Below are 15791 nucleotides of genomic sequence, written 5' to 3' on the forward strand. Positions count from 1 at the left end.
AACTGACTTGTTCCATGTGCTTGTGAACCCAACACAGTTGGACCTATGGAACACACAATAAATCAAATCAAATCACATCCAACAATCAACTGTGAAAATTAGTTTCTTAGTAGTGGGCATAACTAGGAATCCTATGAAACATTACCAAATGACTTCTCTGAAAACTACATAGAACAGATAGTTCGGACCCCATTCATGATGTAAATACATTATATCTAATGGCAACAAATAGATCTGGCCTTTTTGAGGACATCCACATCAAAACCGGTATCAGCACACAGCAGACAGTTAAGGCAACAATGATTACCGAAGTATGAAGGGCAACTAAAACAAGTAGAAAGATACATACACTCCTGGAAATTGAAATAAGAACACCGTGAATTCATTGTCCCAGGAAGGGGAAACTTTATTGACACATTCCTGGGGTCAGATACATCACATGATCACACTGACAGAACCACAGGCACATAGACACAGGCAACAGAGCATGCACAATGTCGGCACTAGTACAGTGTATATCCACCTCTCGCAGCAATGCAGGCTGCTATTCTCCCATGGAGACGATCGTAGAGATGCTGGATGTAGTCCTGTGGAACGGCTTGCCATGCCATTTCCACCTGGCGCCTCAGTTGGACCAGCATTCGTGCTGGACGTGCAGACCGCGTGAGACGACGCTTCATCCAGTCCCAAACATGCTCAATGGGGGACAGATCCGGAGATCTTGCTGGCCAGGGTAGTTGACTTACACCTTCTAGAGCACGTTGGGTGGCACGGGATACATGCGGACGTGCATTGTCCTGTTGGAACAGCAAGTTCCCTTGCCGGTCTAGGAATGGTAGAACGATGGGTTCGATGACGGTTTGGATGTACAGTGCACTATTCAGTGTCCCTCGACGATCACCAGTGGTGTACGGCCAGTGTAGGAGATCGCTCCCCACACCATGATGCCGGGTGTTGGCCCTGTGTGCCTCGGTCGTATGCAGTCCTGATTGTGGCGCTCACCTGCATGGCGCCAAACACGCATACGACCATCATTGGCACCAAGGCAGAAGCGACTCTCATCGCTGAAGACGACACATCTCCATTCGTCCCTCCATTCACGCCTGTCGTGACACCACTGGAGGCGGGCTGCACGATGTTGGGGCGAGAGCGGAAGACGGCCTAACGGTGTGCGGGACCGTAGCCCAGCTTCATGGAGACGGTTGCGAATGGTCCTCGCCGATACCCCAGGAGCAACAGTGTCCCTAATTTGCTGGGAAGTGGCGGTGCGGTCCCCTACGGCACTGCGTAGGATCCTACAGTCTTGGCGTGCATCCGTGCGTCGCTGCAGTCCGGTCCCAGGTCGACGGGCACGTGCACCTTCCGCCGACCACTGGCGACAACATCGATGTACTGTGGAGACCTCACGCCCCACGTGTTGAGCAATTCGGCGGTACGTCCACCCGGCCTCCCGCATGCCCACTATACGCCCTCGCTCAAAGTCCGTCAGCTGCACATACGGTTCACGTCCACGCTGTTGCGGCATGCTACCAGTGTTAAAGACTGCGATGGAGCTCCGTATGCCACGGCAAACTGGCTGACACTGACGGCAGCGGTGCACAAATGCTGCGCAGCTAGCGCCATTCGACGGCCAACACCGCGGTTCCTGGTGTGTCCGCTGTGCCGTGCGTGTGATCATTGCTTGTACAGCCCTCTCGCAGTGTCCGGAGCAAGTATGGTGGGTCTGACACACCGGTGTCAATGTGTTCTTTTTTCCATTTCCAGGAGTGTATTTTCAGTAAACTAGATAAAAAAGCAGTACTGTCATATCTCTATGAGGAACTTGCAACTTTTATCACAGGACAGGAACTGAAACTGAGAGTAGCAAAGCACAAGCAGAAATGCTTAATTCTGGTTTCAAATGTTCCTTTACAAAGGAAATCCCAAACAGCTAAAATCATTAAAATTGAACAAAGCTCCAGAACTGGACGGAATACCTATCAGATTCCAAACTGAATTTGCAGGGTGAGTTAGCCCCTCTTTTAACTATAATACGAGGTGTGTTTTTTAAGTAAGTACCAGTTTGAAACTAAAAAAAGACGTACTATCTCAATAATTTTTTTTTTTTTACATGAAAGTCTGTACCTTAATCTACTTTTCTACATAATTTCCATCAATATTGCGGCACTTGTCATAACGTTGTACCAGTTTTTGAATACCCTCCTCATAGAAGTCTGCTGCCTGACTTGTTAACCACTGCATCACCACTGTTTTGACTTCATCATCATCTTGAAGATGCTGACCGCCCAGGTGTTTCTTCAAGTGCAGGAACAGATGGTAGTCACTGGGCACAAGACCAGGGCTGTATGGAGGATGATCTAGAGTTTCCATCAAAAAGATGTGATGAGATCTTTGGTCTGATTCGCCACATGCTGACGGCCATTGTCTTGCAGCAAAACGATGCCCTTGCTCAACTTCCATGGACTGTTGCTTTGATTCTGGTGTGATGCAGGCCACCCATGTTTCATCGCCCATAACAATTTGGCTTAAGAAATCATCACCATCATTGTGGTACCGCTCAAGGAAAGTCAATGCACTGTCTAAACTTTTGGTTTTGTGCACATCCGTCAACATTTTCGGTACCCAACGTGCGCACAATTTTCGGTAATTCAAGTGCTTGGTCACAATTCCAAACAAAACACTATGAGAAACATTAGGAAAGTCATTCTGCAAGGAGGAAATCATAAAGCATCTGTTTCCTCTCACCTTATTGTCCACTTCCTGCACCAAACTTTCATTAATGACCGAAGAACGCCCACTCCATTGTTCATCATGCACATTTGTGTGGCCATCTTTAAATGCTCTCACCCACTTTCTTACCATTCCATCACTCATAATGTTTTCTCTGTAAACTGCACAGATCTCATGATGAATATCGATCACTTTTAGGCCTTTACCACTAACGAATCTTATGACAGCCCGTACTTCACAGTCGGCGAGACTCACGATTATCGGAGGCATCTTAAACACTAAGTACACAATGTAAACAAGGAAGAATCTGACTGTAATGGCGTCAGTGCATAGATTAAGGTACAGGCTTTCATGTAAAAATAAAATTATTGAGATATCTTAGCATGTCTTTTTTTAATTTCAAAATGGTACTTACTTAAAAAACACGCCTCAATATTATAGAACCCTTGAACAAGAAACCATGCCCCGTAGTTGGAAGAAAGCACATCATACCTGTTTACAAGAAGAGTAGTAGAAGTAACCCACAAAACTTCTGTCCCACATACTTGACATCAATTTATAATAGAATCTTAGAATGTATTCTGAGCTCAAATATAATGACATATCTACCTCCTCCATGCCAACCAGCATGGGTTCCCAAAACATCCATTATGTGAAACCCAACTCACACTTTTTTCAAGGCTGTTGGTAGATGCAGTATTTCTTGATTTCCAAAATGCATCTGACTCAGAACCACATTTACATGTACTATCAAAAGCATGATCATATAGGGTACCAAGAGAAATTTGTGACTTGATTGAGGATTTTTTGGTAGGGAGGACATAGAAAGTTATCTTGGATTGAGAGGTATTGTGAGATGTAGAAATAACTTCAGTTGTGCCCCAGTGTAGCGTGTTGAGATCCTTGCTGTTGGTGTTGTATGTCAATTAATTTGTGGACAATATTAACAGCAACCTCAGATTTTTTGCAGATGATGCAGTTATCTGTAATAAAGTACTGTCTGAAAGAAGCTGCATCAATATTCAGTCAGATCTTGATAATATTTCAAAGTGATGCAAAGATTAGCAATTTGCTATAAATGTTCAGAAATGTAAAACAGTGCACTTCACACAATGAAGAAAAGTAGTATCCTATGATACCACCCAGAACACTATCTTTCTGCAATTTTTTCTACGCAGATATAGGAAATTTTGTAATTTCTATGGTAGGTTGAATAAAAATGAAGCATTATTCAAAAATATTACTTAAATGAGTGATACAGACAAAAACATTGTACACAACAAATTAAATGAATCATTGTAGTAAATAAATTAGAAATCGTACAAACCTACTAAAAGAATTGGCAGTAAAATAAAATCTATGTGTTATTGTTTGTGACAGCTACTGCACATCGATTTTATCATTTTGTATAATAGAGAAGAGGTTTTATTTGCTCACACTAAATTATTAACAATGTATGAATCATTAATAGGAAATAAAAGAAAAATGGCTAAATTAAATGTTGAGAACACATTCCTTTCCAAGAACTGTGTACTTATTATAATTTTACTTTCAATTCCCTTGCTTTGAGTGCAACAAAGTCACTGATAATGTCACTGAAATCAAGTTTAGCAGCTGTGTTGTATTATATTGACAAGATAGCCGGATTTGACAATCTGGGTAGTTTTTTTTACTATCTCTCATTTGCTGAAAATGCACTGAAATTGTCATAAATATCTCCAAAGCTATTTCAGTGTTTGGATAAGCATTTTGTAACCCTTTGTAATCCATACCTAAAAAAAGAGACAGAGAAAGAAAGAAAGAAAGAAAGAAATCAAAATATCCAAATGTGCCAGTGCTCTTCATCAGCTCTCTCTACTGGAATTTGAAAGCAACTATTTCATTAACTAACATTTCTGTTATATTCTGCATCAAAATCTGCTGTATATTTTTCAAAATAAGATAAAGAGATCTAATTGCAAGCCATCAGATCAACACCATATTATCTGCTCCAAGATTTGGCAAACAACGTTTGGGACCCTATAATACAGTAGTGAAGTAGCAGCAAAAATTCCATTGTTGAACATGAGCTAGCTGCATAGCTAGCATCTGTATGAACTAAGTGGACTGTTGACATATAACCCATGTGAAGTATGTTCTGTACTAGTCATTTCTTTATGTGCTACTTGAACAAAATGACACTGTGACAACAGCATGAATTTTTGGTCTCATGCCAAAGGAAAGGCTTCTTCTCACGGGCAGAAGATACAAACATGTGAGGCAGGAGAACTCACCTGTCTCACCCAGTTAATTCTTAAATTAATATTATTATTGTTGTTATTATCATTGTTTTTAACTGGCCAATTTTTGCAACCTATCTGTGCCTGCACCCATGGTGGGGGTCTATCTCCCAAAGGTCTCGGTATGACTTTATCTCCCTAAGGTCTCGGTATCACTTATATCACTTATCACTTTACACAGCTACTTGTAGTCACTGTCACATGCCACATGCCTTACAGTATCCCCCCCCCCCAACCACAACCACCACCACCACCACCACCACCACCACCACCGCCGCTGCCATTCGTCGATGGGAAATATCACAAGGCAGGGCCATCTCTCGGCAATGTTCCATATTCTGCAACTATGATGTTGAAACTTGAGTATTCTTACAGTGGTTTTTATTCCATGCATTAGGCCTATATTTATAACTGTATGATTACCGTATTTACTATTTTTCTAGTGGTGTTCTAGCAGGATGACATACATGAAGGTTACATAACAAACAATTTGGTCAAATTCTGTTACAAAGTTTACTGTGGCTTATATAGGCCTCAGCAACAAAAATGAGCACCGGCCACCGCTGCCAACAGGGGATATTGAAGTGTATAGAGAAGGGCAGTATGAATAGTGACAGATTTGTTTGATCCATGGGAAAGAGACACAGAGATGCAGAAGAAACGGAACTGGCAGATTCTTGAAGACAGACGTAAACTATCCCAAGAAAGCCTTCTTATGAAGTTTCAAGAACCAACTATGAATTATGAGTTAGGAATATACTACAATCACTTACATATTGTTCCGGTAGGGATCATGAGGACGAAATTACACTAATTACAGCATACAAGGAGACAGTTAAACAATCATTCTTCGCACACTCCATCCGCGAATAGAATGAGAAAAAGCTCTAGCAACTGGTACAATGGGACATACCTTCTGCCATGCACTTCACAGTGGTTTGCACAGAATAGATGTATAGATGTAGATGACAACTTCTTAATTATCAATTCTTCACTCAAACTAAAAGAGTTATGTCTGGTGACAATTTAGGCACAGTTACATATGGATTTACAAAATCCATTAAGAAATAATTCAAAAGCCAAGATCACTTAAATACTGTTTACTGGATAACCGGTTTCAACACACTAAAGGTGCTATCATTGGATCTGTGAAGATATAACATGACAGGTTTGAGGGAGGGCTTACGTGAGTTATGCTATATACATTACTATTAGTACAGTACCACATACCTGCATGTAGCTTAACATTTACAAACCATTTGGATATAACGATACATGAGGCAGACCAGCTGATATAAAATCATTGTCAAAAAAAAACTGCTCTCATGGTCATTCTTCACTACTCCAACACTGCACAATAGAGCACTACACTACACAAAACTACAGTACATTACTGTACTTGGTATCAGAACCAAACTGGATCTCTCACTTGTCTGGATGGTTAGCCCCTGGCGCACTGAGATGCAACACAGGATTCACAGGGGCTGTGCTGCTGAGCCACTCATGGCATAGAGATCAGCAGATGGTTTCAGGGTCTCAGGAAGACCTTCCTAGTCGTCCCCAAGGCTTGTATCCTCACTTCTTCCAGAAGGGTGTTTTAGGTGGGTGTTCTGCCATGGCACATTTCGTTATCATGATGTAAGGTCTCTTCTTGGTTGTCTCTCAGCCATGTAAGCTTGCAGTCCATAAGATATCTGAGCTATAAGTGACATCAGCTTATGCCACAGTTACTCATTTCTTATTATATTATAGACTGTTGCATTTCCAAATGCGTTTCTGTCCTGGTCTGTAACATCTTGCCTAACAGCACACTCCCAGATGATTTTATCTGGGGTACCGATTGCTCCACATTCATTGCAATATGTACTCTATGAATGTTGAAGTCAAGAACTGATAATTAAGAAGTTTACATGTTTATCTTTGCTTGGTTCTCATTTTTGGGATCAGCTGTGTACCAGAAACAGGCTTATAAACCAAAACCTAGGTCATAAAGTAACAATAAAGTGTATGAAACAAGGCTAAGAAAGTGTTCCCTTTAGTTAATAAAATGATTAATAATGTTCGGGATGTGATTTTTTTATAAAATGAAAAGCAAATGATGATGAATGAATCCACGTATTGAGCAAGGTGGTGAGTTTAGCACACTGGAGGTTAGCACAGATGGATGATGGTTCAAGTCTGCTTCCAGCCACTCTGATTTAGGTGATCCGTGATTCCCCTAAATCACTCCAGGCAAATGTTAATATGGTTCCTTTGTATGAAGCATAACTAATTTGCTTCTCCATCTTTTCTTGTAATCTGAGCTTGTGCTCCATCTCTAATGACACTGCTGTTGATGGGACGTTCAACTCTAATCTTCCTTCCTTCCTTTTGGATCCCTGTGGGACAGAGGACTGTACAATTCTTACTTCAGATCATTTTTTGGCACTTATGCAGTTTAGCAGGTACGGAAAAAATTTTTCATTCCAAATGTATCTGGCTTGGAGAGCTTTGTGGGTGAATATGTAAAGTTTGTTGGTGATTGTACTTTGTATTTTCATAAATAAAGTGATCTGTAGCGTAGCCCACTTGAGGTTAGCTTGGGAGTTTTTTTTTTTGGAATGCGGCCGCGGCAGCGGCTGCCTATGATTTGAAAATACTGATTAGTTAGTGTATTACGCAATGTTGCGTCATCGGCAGCGCCGCGCTTATCGGGCAGAAGATATCGCCGACAGTCAAGGCAAAATGAAAATGGATGTTATATTTGAAATCAGCGCATCAGAATTCACTATATCGACAAAATATTGAAAAATAAAAAAATTTTAAAAAAATTAAAAACAATTTTTTTGATGTAAATAATTGACTGGGGCGAAAATAAATATCGTATTCGTAATCAGCGTATCAAATTTGACTATAATCGATCAAATTTTGAAAAAAATTGATAAATTTTTTCCGTACCTGCTAAACTGCATAAGTGCCCATTTTTTTCTCCTGTTGTTTTTATCATTTCTCTCTATTGGATCCTGTTTGTTAGGTATAACGTGATCCAATCTCCAGTCAAATGCCTTTTTTAGATTCCTAAATACCCCTATAACTTTACTTCTCATTGCCTATGACATTCTTTATGAGATTTATGGTGCATTACTGTTTCTGGAAGTTGTATTAGTTCTTGGTGACATAATTCGTATTTCATCAGTCTTCACGAGTCTCTGTGCACAAGCTGATTGAAATATTTTTTATATGACTGGCAGAAGAGCTATGGGTATATAATTTTCTGTTTTGTATTCTTATCCCTTTCTATGTACTGATTTTATCAATGCGGTCTTTCAGAAGTTTGAAAAAATTCATTCCAAGAATGATATGTTAATTAGTTGTGTAAGATGTTTCCTGAGTTCCTGCATACAGTATTTGATTTCCATAGATGATATTCTACATGAAGAATGGATCCCTGTGATTGAGCAAGGTGGCAAAGAGGTTAGTGCACTAGACTCGCATTTGGGTGCACCATAGTTCAAATCCACATGTTTCTTTTTAAATTATCTGTATTTTTTCTTCCTCTGTCATTGGAAACAGCACTAGAGTTTTTCATGGGAGCTAATAAATGTTTTCCATGTGTGGAATGGCATAGAGGAGTTATCAAGAACAAATTACAGTTTTATTTGGACATAAGTTTATAAATAAAGCTGTCACAACATGAAAACCAAATGTTTATTTTGGAGCATCAGTCTTCAAAAGCAGATGGTTTCATGATGAAAAGTATTAGCCTGCATTATTTCCAAAGCCTTCTAATTGTACAGCCATCAACACTGACAGCCCTGTGATAGAATCAAATTTTGAAACCATGTGACTTTTAGTTCTCACAAAAGTTCTGCAAGTTGGTATTCCAGCAGGGCGCAGTTCCCTGCAGCATGCTGACTTTAGACTACACTCAAGACATCCTTATTATACATCCTACATCGACTAGCAACACTGCCACACTTAAAAGAAGAAAGAAAAAAAATTGGATCAAAATGAAAAGACATATCTAGCCAGAACATAGTAAAAGGAACAAGTACCAACAATTGCAGCAGTCCCCTTCCATAAGAGAGCATCAAACATACAAAAGAGAGTATGACAATGTACAAACTCTCAGTTTGTAATATCTGTCTCATGGACAGGTATAAAATTTCTCAACATGCAGTTGGCACCCACGCATTGTTAATTTGATCTGATACTCTAGATACACATCACCTGTGAGTTAAACTTGTTATTGAGTGATTGTCACTGTTTCATTTCTGTGATAGTGTTGTTTTATTTGTGACACACATCAGCCACTTTGTCTCACAGGTGGATGTTACTGTAAAGGTTAGATTTTTTTCTCCATGAGTAAGTTTTATTTGTGTTATATTCCTTACTTTTCAAATATCTCATTATTTCTAGATGGCTGCTAGTGGTGGGATACCTCATATGCCACAAAGAAGCAAAAGAATGGTGCAACTGCCTTTGGAGCAGTTCAACGAGAGTGATAATGGCTATCATTCATACGATTCTTATGTTCCTGAAGAAGATTATGTATCAGAGTCAGACCATGACAGTGACGTGAATGATATTCTCAACACATCTGAGAATAAACAAAGTGGTACTTATTCTGTTCAGAACAGTGGAAACGATGACACCAAAATCGATACAGTTCATGATGACAAGGTGAATTCTTTCACTCGGAGTTCCAGTGAGCCCAATTGTGGTACTAAGAATCACTTAAAAATATAAAAATTAGATTGACCTTGTGGTTTGGCCCTGCCAATCAGTTAGGTAATGATCCAGGCTCATACAAAATATGGCATTTGTTTTTCAAAGTTGAGAAGGATGACATTGTAGTACATACCAACACAAAACTGCAAGCCAGAAGGAATAAGTTACAGAATCCTTCCTTCTCCAATTATAATGGTACAGACTAAACTGAAATTGAGGCACTGATATGTTTGATAGTTCTATGTTCCTCTCTCAAGTCTGAAGGTCAAAACTTGGCAACATTTTCTGCAAATGACTGCACTGTACACCCCATTGTTTGTGCAACCATATCTCTAAAATGGCGAGAAGTTTTAATGGTGACTCTCGCATCTGATGAGGCATCTACTCACAAACAAAGGAATAGAGATGATCCTGCAGCAGTTGTGTCCAACATTTTCAATATCTTTCTTTCTAACTATCAGAAAGTATATTCCATTCGGGCTAATGCACGTGTTAATAAGGGTCTAAATGCAAAGAAACATAGTGGAGAAACAGGCAAAACCATGTTTTTCCCATCTCTGGCTTATAGGATGTGCTGCACAATAGGCATTTTGTGTGGGAACAGTATTGGCCTGTCAAATGAACCGGATTTCCAGAGCAGCCTCCATGTCAGGGACAATAAATGGTTTTCCAGGCCATGATATATAGGCTACCTTGCATAACAGGTGTGTTTTAGTAGTGTCACCCTGCTTTATCCACCTGATTTGCATGGTGAGCTGATCATCAGGAACAAATAAATAATTTTCAAGCCCCTGATATGTAGCCCACCCGGTATGATAGGCATGTTGTGGGGATAGTGTCAGCCTGGTTTATTGAATTGTGTTGGAGGGCAACACATGCCAATGAGCATGCCTGGGGACAGACTGAGATGGATACAGGGGGGGGGGGGGGGGATGGACAGAGAAAGGGAGAGAAGGAAATGGACAGATAGAGGGGAGCAGAGCGAGATGCATGAGGCAGGTGGAGGCTGTAGTGGGGTGGTGGGCAGAGGGAAAATGAAGAGGAGGAGGAGAAGAGGGGGGGGGGGGGGACAAGGATATGGTCATAGGGAAGGGGAGGAAGATATGATCAGGGAGATGGGTGGAAGAGGTGAGGAAACAGAGAGTGTGGTTAGGAAGTGATTGAAAGGTAGAGGTGGGAGGGTAGATGGACAGACATAGGGAGGAATATGTGGACACAGATAAGGGAAGGAGGAGGAGGTGTGTTCAATATGTGTTAAATGCATATGTGGGTGAAGCTGCAGGGCAAATGATATTCTATCTTAATACATATAAAGCTGAAAATATGTATGTATGTCCATGAACTCCTCCCAGGCCCCTGAACCGAACTATACCAAATTTGGCACACAAATTCTTTGCGCCGAAAGGACATCCACAGGTGGTTTATAACACTCTACTTCTAACATACAGATATGCAATGTTTTTAAGCTCCCTTCTGTGTAGGCTGCCTGCTCGACAGATGTGCTGTCTGGGAGTAGTAATATCCTGCCTCCTTTGCGTGGCAGCCTACATACCAGGGGCAAGAAATGGTTTTCCAGCCCCCCCCCCCCCCAACCCGCATGCAGACTATCTAGCACAACAGGCTTGTCATGTTGGAGTAGTACCAGCCTGCTTTATTGAGCTCTTTTGTATGGTCTACATGCTCACATGAGCGTGTCTGGGGGAAGTTTTGAGATGGATAGAAGAGGAGATGGAGAGAGAGATAGGGGGCATTAGAGGATGGATAGGGTGGGGGGGCAGGAGGGGGTGGGTAGGGAGAGAGGGGGCAGGAGCTGATTTAAAGGCAGAGAAGGAGGGAGGAGGAGATAGACAGATAGGGAGGCCAGGAGGTGCTGGGCAGAAGAGGAGAGGAGGAGACAGGCCAAGAGATGTGTACAGTATATGTGACATTCATGTATCCAGGCAAAGCTATGCAGAAAAGGCTCCTATATACATATAAAACTGAGTTTATGTATGTATGTATGTACGTATATGTAGATGTGAGAACTCGTCCCAGACCCCTGGAATGAAGGGGGCCGCATCTGACACAAAAGCTTCTTGCCCTGAGAGGACTAACATATGGAGGTTTATAATGCTCTGGCTCTAATATTTATGGAAATACAGACATGTGTGTTTTGTAAGCCTTTGTCGTATAGGCTGCCTGCATGACAGGTATGTTGTGTGGCAATAGTAGTGGCCTGCTGTCCAAGGCAGCATACATGTCATGGCAATAAATGGGTTCCCAGCCTCTGACATATAGGCTGTCCAGCACAACAGGCATGTTGTGTTGGAGAAGTATCGGCCTGCTTTATTAGAATGCTTTGCAAGGTAGGTTACACGTCATGGAAAAAAAGGATTTCCAAGCCGTCGGAATATATGCTGTGCTGCATGAGAGGCATGTTGTGGGAGTAGTATCAGCCTGCTTTAATGACCTCTTGTTCAAAGTAAAGAGAGGGAGAGCAAGAGGAGATGTAAAGACAGATACAGAAATGCATGTTTTGTAAGTCCCTGACATGTAGGCTGCCCTGTGTGGCAGGTGTGTTGTGTGGGAATAGTATCAATCTGCTTTATTGACCTGCTTGACATGTCATAAAAAAGGGTTTACCAGGTCTGTTCATCACAGACAAGCATATCACCAGGACTGGCCAGGAAGTATGACAGACAGGGTGAGCAGCAATTTACGGCTGTGTGCTCATGACACTGTGGTGTATGGGAACGTGTCATCATTGAGTGACTGTAGGAATATACAAGATGACTTAGACAAAATTTCTAGTTGATGTGATGAATGGCAGCTTGCTCTAAATGTAGGAAAATGCAAGTTAATGTGGATAAGTAGGAAAAACAGTTCTGTAATATTCAATCACAGCATTAGAAGGGTGCAGGCTGACACAGTCACTTCAATTAAATATCTAGGCTTAATGTTGCAAAATGATATGAAATGGAATGAGCATGTCAGGTTCATAGTAGAGAAGACAAATTCTTGAGTTCATTTTATTGGGAAAATTTTGGGAAAGTGTAGCTCAGCCATAAAGGAGACTGCATATAGAATACTAATGCGAACCATTCTTGAGTATTGTTTGAGTGTCTGGGATCCACACCAGGTCAGATTAAAGGATGACATTGAAGCAATTCAGAGGCAATCTGCTACATTTGTTACAGTACAGTATTATGGCGATGCTTTGTGAACTGAAACTGGAATTCCTGGAAGGAAGATGATGCTCTTTCTGTGAGGCACTATTGTGCAGATTTAGACTACTGGCATTTGAGGCTGACTGCAAAATGATTCTACTGCCAGCAATGTTCATTTTGCATAAGACCACGGAGATAAGATGCAAGAAATTAGGGCCCATAAGGAGACTTTTAGACAGTCGTTTTTCTTTCACTCTCTTTGTGAGTGGAACAGGAGAGGAAGTGACTACTAATGATACAAGGTACCCTCCATCATGCACCGTATACTAGTTTGTGGAGTATGTATGTAGATGTAGAAGTATACCTCATATTTCTACCATATCAGTTCAGGACATTTGATGTAGACAGTACACTTTATTTCACTGCATCAAATGTGGAGGTAGTTATAGCAATGTGGTTCAATGGTGTCATCAAGGTAACACAAAAACTACCTTACAACTAACATTTTGTAAGATACTTTGTACGTCTTTTGAACAAATAAATTTTTACTTACCCTGCATATTTGGATGTTGTAACTCTGATGTCACAATTTCCAAGCTATCAATATTAGTCCTTACATCACTTGCCATTGGAGCTCGAAACAATTTTGAACCTTCATAGCTTCTCACTATCCAAAACACCAATTGCTGATCCATATCCAGAGTTAAGCCCATAACTACAAAAAAGATAAACAAACAATAACATTTATTATTATATCTCAACACTGAATCAAAGTTGCTGGAATCTGTTTTTCAAAAGCATTTTCATATTTTATGAAAATTCTGCATTTCTTCAATGAAAAGTCAGCAACAAAGTTTTCAAAAGCATTTCACCGACAAATATCTTGTATTGTAAAGTGAAAAAATAATGGTCATATGTAATACATCTTAAATTAATGTGTAAATTTTGTGGAATTAGTGCATCAACAGCAGTAGTGCGTCTTAGGAATGCATGCCTGTCAGTAGGGGGCAGAGCCAAATGACTTGACTAATTCATATATGTAAGATGAAATTCTTTGGGGAGGGGTGAGGGTGGGGGGAATGCCAGTTTCTGAGCAGTGGCTTTCTTTTGTTAAAATGTGTGCCACAAAGAAACTCTCAAGGATAGCCTTGCTATTTTTGTAAAAACATTATAGCGTTTCCTGCCAATCACATCTTATTTTCTAGAAGTATTTTATACAAACCTGATCAATTTCATAACTTTTTTTGTGTGTGATGGCAGTGATTCAAAGATGAAAGGAGTTTCTTTCTTGTGAAAGACCTTTTGTACAAATACGCAAAGCTGTTCAACTACTTCTAGATCACAGAGCTTCAACTAATTTGTTAGAATTTTCTTGCATTGTATACAATATGCATGAACATTTCAACAAAAACATGCAACTAATTGGAAAAACAAAAACACCATTCAGTGTTTGTTACCTATGTACCCAGACTGGAAACAGCGAAAGCTATGAATGAAATAAAAATAAACAGTCAGTAACCATTGAAAGCATTCCTAACAGAGTCATAAAGAAATGGCTTTTGAAGCCAAAAATCAATGTGACTGCAGTATATAGGAGTTGAACAAAAATATTGAAACTCTATGAGCAATATATGATTTGAACATAAGTGCAGATGCTGGTGCTATTGTATTTGATCATGTATGGCTCCTGCGCAATGCCCAATACACTGCACGTGTCAGTGCCAGTCATGGTCAGAAAAGTGTATTGCATAGCTGTGAGTGCATTATGTCAGAGCTAAAAGAACTTGAATGTGGGAAAATTGTTGGTGCTTGTATGGTAGGTGCTTCCATAAAGAGGGTAGCTGGGTAGCTGAAGTGTTTGCTGTTTCAAGAGGCACTACATCAAAGATTTATACCACATACAAACAAGTGGAAAAACATCAACTGCTAAGTAACAATGTGGACAAAAGTGTGTGTTGAGTGATCATGAGAGTCACTGAAGATGACTATGACAAAAAATGAGAGCACGACAGCTGCAAAAGTCACTGTCACTGTCAACAACAAAACAACATACACGGAAATCCATGAGCAGGAAAATGCAGAGTGAGCATGAATATCAAAACCACTCATCAGTGATGCAAATGTCATAACTTGGACACACAACATAAACAAGAATATTAGTACAACTTTATTAGACTGTGGCATGTACGCCGATCACAATAACATACAATGAACACAATAAGATAAGGCAAATGCATGCAAGCAGTAATGTGCGCCCTGCCGCCGTTGGATAAGCAGCTGAGCAGCAAGTCGTATACTCCTAGCTCACTCATTTGTTACATAGTTTAATTCTTAATTTCTTTGCGTGTTTTTGGTACTTGCATTGTTTAATTCATAAATTTCGGGCGTATTATAGTATTTGAGAGTGTAGCATCGTGTTTTAGTACCTGAATAGCGTAATTTCGCTTAGTCTCCTTCCGCCGCCGAGCAGTGTCAGCAGTGCGCAAGTAGCAGCATTACTGCATTTACTAGGCAATCTTGTATTTTAATAACCGTTTAAATTTTGTCGATTTGTTTGCGCTCTCTGTAGATTAGTTCAGACGTTCTTAGCAAAACAGTTTTTAGCATGGATAGGGACTGCAACTGCTGTGTTCGGATGCAGGCTGAGTTGGCATCCCTTCGCTCCCAGCTTCAGGCAGTGTTGGCTTCGGTCACACAGCTTGAGGCTGTTGCCAATGGGCATCACTGTGGGGGTCGGGATGGGGGTTTGTCGGGGACGGCCAGCTCGTCCCACGCATCCCCTGATCGGACTACGACTGTGGTTTCCCGGGATACTGCCCGCATTGAGGCTGATCCCTCACCTGTGGTAGAGTGGGAGGTCGTTTCAAGGTGTGGCAGGGGGCGAAAGACATTCCGGAGGGCTGAACGGAAAGCCTCTCCAGTTTGT

At 40.9% G+C, this 15791-nt stretch overlaps 1 protein-coding gene across 1 annotated transcript in view; it reads right to left on the bottom strand.

Moving 5' to 3' along the window:
* The window catches only part of LOC124555608 (proto-oncogene tyrosine-protein kinase ROS), a 565849-nt gene that overhangs the window by 130191 nt on the left and 419867 nt on the right, over nucleotides 1-15791 (bottom strand). Inside the window, exon 15 of the mRNA XM_047129578.1 lies at nucleotides 13419-13580. Coding sequence (XP_046985534.1) covers nucleotides 13419-13580 — 162 coding nt within the window. The remainder of the gene's footprint in view (nucleotides 1-13418; nucleotides 13581-15791) is intronic.

Source organism: Schistocerca americana, chromosome X (assembly GCF_021461395.2).
Source record: "Schistocerca americana isolate TAMUIC-IGC-003095 chromosome X, iqSchAmer2.1, whole genome shotgun sequence".
NCBI lineage: Eukaryota > Metazoa > Arthropoda > Insecta > Orthoptera > Acrididae > Schistocerca > Schistocerca americana.